The sequence below is a fragment of the Panicum virgatum genome, chromosome 8K (assembly GCF_016808335.1).
Source record: "Panicum virgatum strain AP13 chromosome 8K, P.virgatum_v5, whole genome shotgun sequence".
Lineage (NCBI taxonomy): Eukaryota > Viridiplantae > Streptophyta > Magnoliopsida > Poales > Poaceae > Panicum > Panicum virgatum.
The window spans coordinates 28,278,548-28,281,428 of NC_053143.1; the positions used below are offsets into that span (position 1 = coordinate 28,278,548).

Here is a 2,881-nt window from a genome sequence, read left to right on the forward strand (position 1 = left end):
TCTCCTATTTTGGCTCAATTTTGTATGTTGTGTTCCTAAAATCACAAGTGCACCAAAACTCGTGGAACTCATTAATGTTAGTGAAAATTGGTGTATTATGGTCCTGAGAGCCTGAAATCCGAAGGAATGTTGGCGGTAGAAATCACTGAAAATGACCGCCAACAACCCCTAGGTGCAGAAACTCCTTTACGCGATCCTCATCACGTCAAGGAAGGTGAGCCACTACTTCCAGGCGCACAAGGTCCAGGTGGTCTCCTCCTTCCCACTCGGCGACATACTCCACAACAGAGACGCCAACAGACGGGTCATCAAGTGGTCGGTGGAACTAGGGGCCCTGTCCATCGAGTTCCTCCCTCGCTCCACCATTAAGTGACAAGCCCTGGCCGACTTCATCGCTGGGTGGACAGAGAACCAGGATCCTCCACCCGACAAAAGACCCGAGCACTGGATCATGTACTTCGATGGTGCCCTCAACCTCGACGGCACCGGTGCAGGCATCCTCCTCATCTCCCCGAGAGGTGAGCAGCTAAAGTACGTCCTGCAGCTACTCTTCAAGGCCACCAACAATGCGGCCGAGTATGAGGCCCTCATCCATGGCCTCCGGATTGTGGCATCCCTCGGCATCAAGAGGCTCCTCACCTACGGCGACTCCAAAGTCGTCATCCAGCAAGTAAACAAGGACTGGGACTGTACCCATGAGAAGATGGACACCTACTGCAAGGAGATACGCAAGCTCGAGGCCCACTTCTATGGCTTGGAATTCCATCACGTTCTCCGGGACTACAACGTGGCAGTCGACGTACTCTCCAAGCTGGGTTCAAAGTGGGCACTTGTCTCGGCCGGAGTCTTCATGCAGGCTCTCAACTCCCCCACCGTGAAGATCGAGGAGGAGCCTCCAACCAAGCCTGACCTAGTGCCAGCCCTAGGCCAGGAAGTACTAGTCACAGATCCAGATTGGCGAGCTCCAATACTCGACTTCATCATCAACAACAAGTCCTACCCAAAAGACAAGGAGCACGAGCAACTCGCCCGCAGAGCCGCAAACTACATCATCATTGGAACTAAGTTTTTCAGGCACTCGGCGTCCTCAGGAACCCTTTCCAAAGTGTATCTCTCAGCAAGATGGAGTCTGACTCCTCGGCGAGATCCACTCGGGAATCTGCGGAAACCACGCAGGAGCGTCAACTCTGGTTGGCAAATCCTTCAGATCGGGCTTCTACTTGCTGACGCCCAGGTCATCGTCAGACGATGCCCAGGGTGCCAGTTCTTCTCAAAGCAGCAACATGTCCCGGCTCAGGCCCTGCGGACAATCCCTCAATCCTGGCCATTCTCCTATTGGGGACTCGACTCGGTGGGACCGCTCAAGGTAGCATAAGGTGGTTACACTCACATATTCGTCGCCATCGACAAGTTCACCAAGTGGATTGAGGTGAAGCCGGTCTCATCCACATCAGCAGCCAAGGCAGTCAAGTTCATCGAAGAAATAATGCACCGGTTCGGAGTGCCTCGGATCATCACAGACTTAGGCTCCTCCTTCACCGAATCAGAATTCTGGGACTTCTACCAGGAGAGCTGCATCGACGTGTACTATGTCTCCGTGGCTCACCCCAGGTGCAACAGCCAAGTGGAGCGCACCAACGGCTTGATCCTTCAAGGGCTCAAAGCCAAGATTTTTGACCCGATCGAAAAATACGGCTCCCTGTGGATCCAAGAACTACCCAGAGTAGTATGGGGGCGGCACACGCAGAGAAGTCGGGCCTCCGGCTACTCCCCCTTCTTCATGGTATACGGTTCTGAGGCTATGCTCCCGATGGATATCGCCTTTTGTGCTCCGCACACCCAGAACTACGATGAAGGTGAAGCCGAAACAACTCGGCGAACAGACCTCGACTCGGCCAAGGAGCACCGTCTAACGGCAGCCCTCCAGCACGCCCGATACGAGCAGCAGCTACATCGTTATCATGACAAAAACGTCCAGCAGCGCGACTTCAACATCGGCTACCTGGTACTTCGGCGGGTCCAGTCCCCCAGAGGCAAGCTAACTTCCCCATGGGAAGGCCCCTTCATCATGAGCAGCGTAATTGTCCCAGGAACCTACAGGCTGCACCGAGAAGATGGAACGAACATGGGCAACCCATGGAACATCGAGCACCTTCGTCGCTTCTATCCGTAGAAGAATGATAAATAAAGCTATGTACTCAACTCATCAGTTATTAACAAAAGTTCAAAGTTTCAGTTACTTGTACTCATCTCTCCCCTTTTTCCCCAACTTGTTCAGCACAATCGGGGGCTACGCATCAGTCAGTCCGACTCGTCCTCTACACTCGGGGGCTTGGCTCGGCCAGCCCGATCTACCCAAGTTTGCTCTGCGCAGACACCCCCAATGCAACCAGCTGTTGCGAGCACAACCCTGCTAGTACTGGAACCACCCCGCGTCCCCTCTTACTGATCGCCCACTGGATGACCAGCTCTCAACTCGGCAAGTAAAGGCACACCACAGGGTCGTCTTTCCTAACTACTAGGTCAGCTCGGCAACTTCCCAGATTGCGGAATCAAACACGAACACATGCAAATTTATTTACATACAAAATAAACATTGCTTCTTGGCCATCCGCTGACCATTTTCCTAGCTTCTACAGTTACAGGTCGAGGTCAACCGCCACGCGCTTCGCGATCGGCCGGGCGTCGGTGAGGTAGTCGGTCCAGGCAAGGTCCGAAGTCTCTGGCGCCATCCTGTCACCCACCGGCTCCAAGTCGACCACTAGGTAGTGGGACTTCACAAGTCCCAGGGTGTACTGGGATGCATCCTCAGCAACCTTCCTGGCGAAGACCTCAACCCGTCCGCACGCCGCCTCCAGCCGCTCCTCCAGGTTCTCCACCG

The 2,881-nt window shown here is 54.3% G+C and overlaps 1 protein-coding gene across 1 annotated transcript; it reads left to right on the forward strand.

The window, feature by feature from the left end:
* Nucleotides 1–451: 451 nt before the first annotated feature.
* LOC120645600 lies at nucleotides 452–2,173 on the forward strand. The gene is made up of 2 exons (XM_039922382.1): nucleotides 452–1,366; nucleotides 1,412–2,173. The coding sequence occupies exons 1-2, from the start codon at nucleotides 452–454 to the stop codon at nucleotides 2,171–2,173; spliced, it is 1,677 nt and encodes a 558-aa protein (XP_039778316.1).
* Nucleotides 2,174–2,881: the final 708 nt, after the last annotated feature.

What these genes read in the sequence shown, in the direction of transcription:
- LOC120645600 (XM_039922382.1), top strand. Translation starts at nt 452, where the DNA reads ATGTACTTCGATGGTGCCCTCAACCTCGACGGCACCGGTGCAGGCATC. An exon ending in ACTCGGTGGGACCGCTCAAG is followed by an intron (nt 1,367 to 1,411) that starts GTAGCATAAGGT and finishes GCCATCGACAAG; the next exon opens with TTCACCAAGTGGATTGAGGT.